Source organism: Camelina sativa, chromosome 3 (assembly GCF_000633955.1).
Source record: "Camelina sativa cultivar DH55 chromosome 3, Cs, whole genome shotgun sequence".
Classification (NCBI taxonomy): domain Eukaryota; kingdom Viridiplantae; phylum Streptophyta; class Magnoliopsida; order Brassicales; family Brassicaceae; genus Camelina; species Camelina sativa.
In genome coordinates, this window is record NC_025687.1 from 2,431,881 (window position 1) to 2,433,854 (window position 1,974).

The 1,974-nt window shown below is 37.1% G+C and overlaps 1 protein-coding gene across 1 annotated transcript in view; it reads left to right on the forward strand.

Annotated features, from left to right (window-relative positions):
• Positions 1-1,581, forward strand: part of LOC104763823 (endonuclease III homolog 2, chloroplastic-like) — a 3,900-nt gene extending 2,319 nt beyond the window's left edge. Inside the window, exons 7-11 of the mRNA XM_019239487.1 lie at positions 244-335; positions 529-666; positions 754-858; positions 978-1,061; positions 1,234-1,581. Coding sequence (XP_019095032.1) covers positions 244-335; positions 529-666; positions 754-858; positions 978-1,061; positions 1,234-1,377 — 563 coding nt within the window. The 3' untranslated portion in view covers positions 1,378-1,581. The remainder of the gene's footprint in view (positions 1-243; positions 336-528; positions 667-753; positions 859-977; positions 1,062-1,233) is intronic.

The window sequence follows — 1,974 nt, forward strand, 5'->3', positions numbered from 1 at the left end:
GATCAAATTGCCCGTCTTGTTTTCGCTTTTGACCTGATCTCATCCTATTTCTAGGAAAGGCGATTCTATGTGCTTATAGGAACACTTCTTTCAAGTCAGACTAAAGATCACGTAACTACTGGTGAGATTTGAATTACTCATCCCATGTTGAAAGAACGCTTACTTTCGCCATTGCAGTATCTCTGATATCATCTGGGTCTCTAAGTTTCCTGATATTATATCCAAACACTTTTTAATATGCAGCGGCAGTAGACCGTCTTCTTCAGAATGGCCTTCTCACTCCCGAAGCCATTGACAAAGCTGATGAATCAACCATTAAGGAGTTGATCTATCCGGTATTATTATCCCTTTACTTATCTTACTTCATGTAATTGAAGGCCTCACTGACTCGCACATTACCCATACTGCCATATTTTTATCATGAGAAGTATTTGAGAAATGAAAAGGAGAGGAATGAGAAACTATAAATGGAAATTGTTGTCATTTTTATTTCGATATGGAAACTTACCGTTTGCCCTTTACTCTTAGGTGGGATTCTATACTAGAAAGGCTACTCATGTGAAGAAAGTTGCAAACATTTGTCTAACTAAATATGACGGTGACATTCCAAGCACTTTGGAAGAACTACTCTCACTTCCAGGAGTTGGTCCTAAGATTGCTCATCTGGTAAAAGTAGCCCATATTCCTCAGATTTGTAAGAGAGATTCATGTTCCCAGAGTTCTTAAAATGTCTCGTCTGTTGTCCTGTGATAGGTTTTGCATGTAGCCTGGAATGATGTTCAAGGGATATGTGTAGACACACATGTGCATCGTATTTGCAATAGACTTGGTTGGGTGTCTAAACCAGGAACGAAACAGGTGCTTCTCTAACATCAGGCTTATGTTAAATATATATGAGATTGATAGAAATTTTGCCTCATCTTCTGTTTGCTCGTCTGCTCTTTGTCACCTATCTCTAATTTGTTGTTCTTGACCAGAAAACCTCTTCCCCTGAGGAAACTAGAGTAGCTCTGCAACAATGGCTTCCAAAAGAAGAATGGGTCGCTATTAACTTTCTGTTGGTACGTCATCCTTGGAGATTCTAACTTAAAGATGCATGTCCACACATAAAACAATCTACTTATGATTAATATGAAACAAATTCAAATGTCAGCCATAGAAATGGTTGAAACCTGTATAACCCCACTTAATCTTCGTCCTCTCTGTTTTTGTTGTCTGAAAATCTAAACACAGGTAGGTTTCGGACAAACGATATGCACACCGCTAAGACCACGATGTGGAACCTGTAGTATCACTGAGCTTTGCCCTTCCGCCTTCAAGGAGACCCCAAGCGCATCATCCAAATTGAAGAAACCTATCAAAAGCAAGAAACCATAGTAGCTTTGGTTCTGGATTCTCCTACTAGATCATTTTTAACCCATTTTGTGATTAGTCCTCGGTAAAAGTTAAATAGTGCCCAAGAAATTGTATAGGTTTATGGGGAATGCAAGAACATCCCACTTGTGTATAACTTATAGACTGAAACTTGCCATTGTGAAAGAAAGACACTTGGGCAAGTATACTTTTGATTGATTGATAAGAAAAAAGGCTTTAAAGATAATTCAAAAACCTTCCAATGTTTTACCATTACAAGCAAGTGATTTGGAGTTATCTATCTACCTTGTAATTCCTATACATAGAAATTAGCTGATATTCTTTTTTTTGGTCAACCCAAAATTAAATAATATTCCATGTTCAAAAGGTCATAAAAAATTAAAATTAGGTGTTTACTGAATGGAACAAAGTTATGGGGTTAATACATGATATATAACATACTCGGGGGAGTAACTGCAGAAATATTTTGAACTTGTAAAGAATATCCACGGAGGCACGGACTAGTAGAGGTAGGGATAGAGATATACTTACGTCCAAACAAAAGAGTGGGTTACAAAATTTTATTAAAGCAGCAGCCGGAAAAAAAAAAAAAAAAAAAAA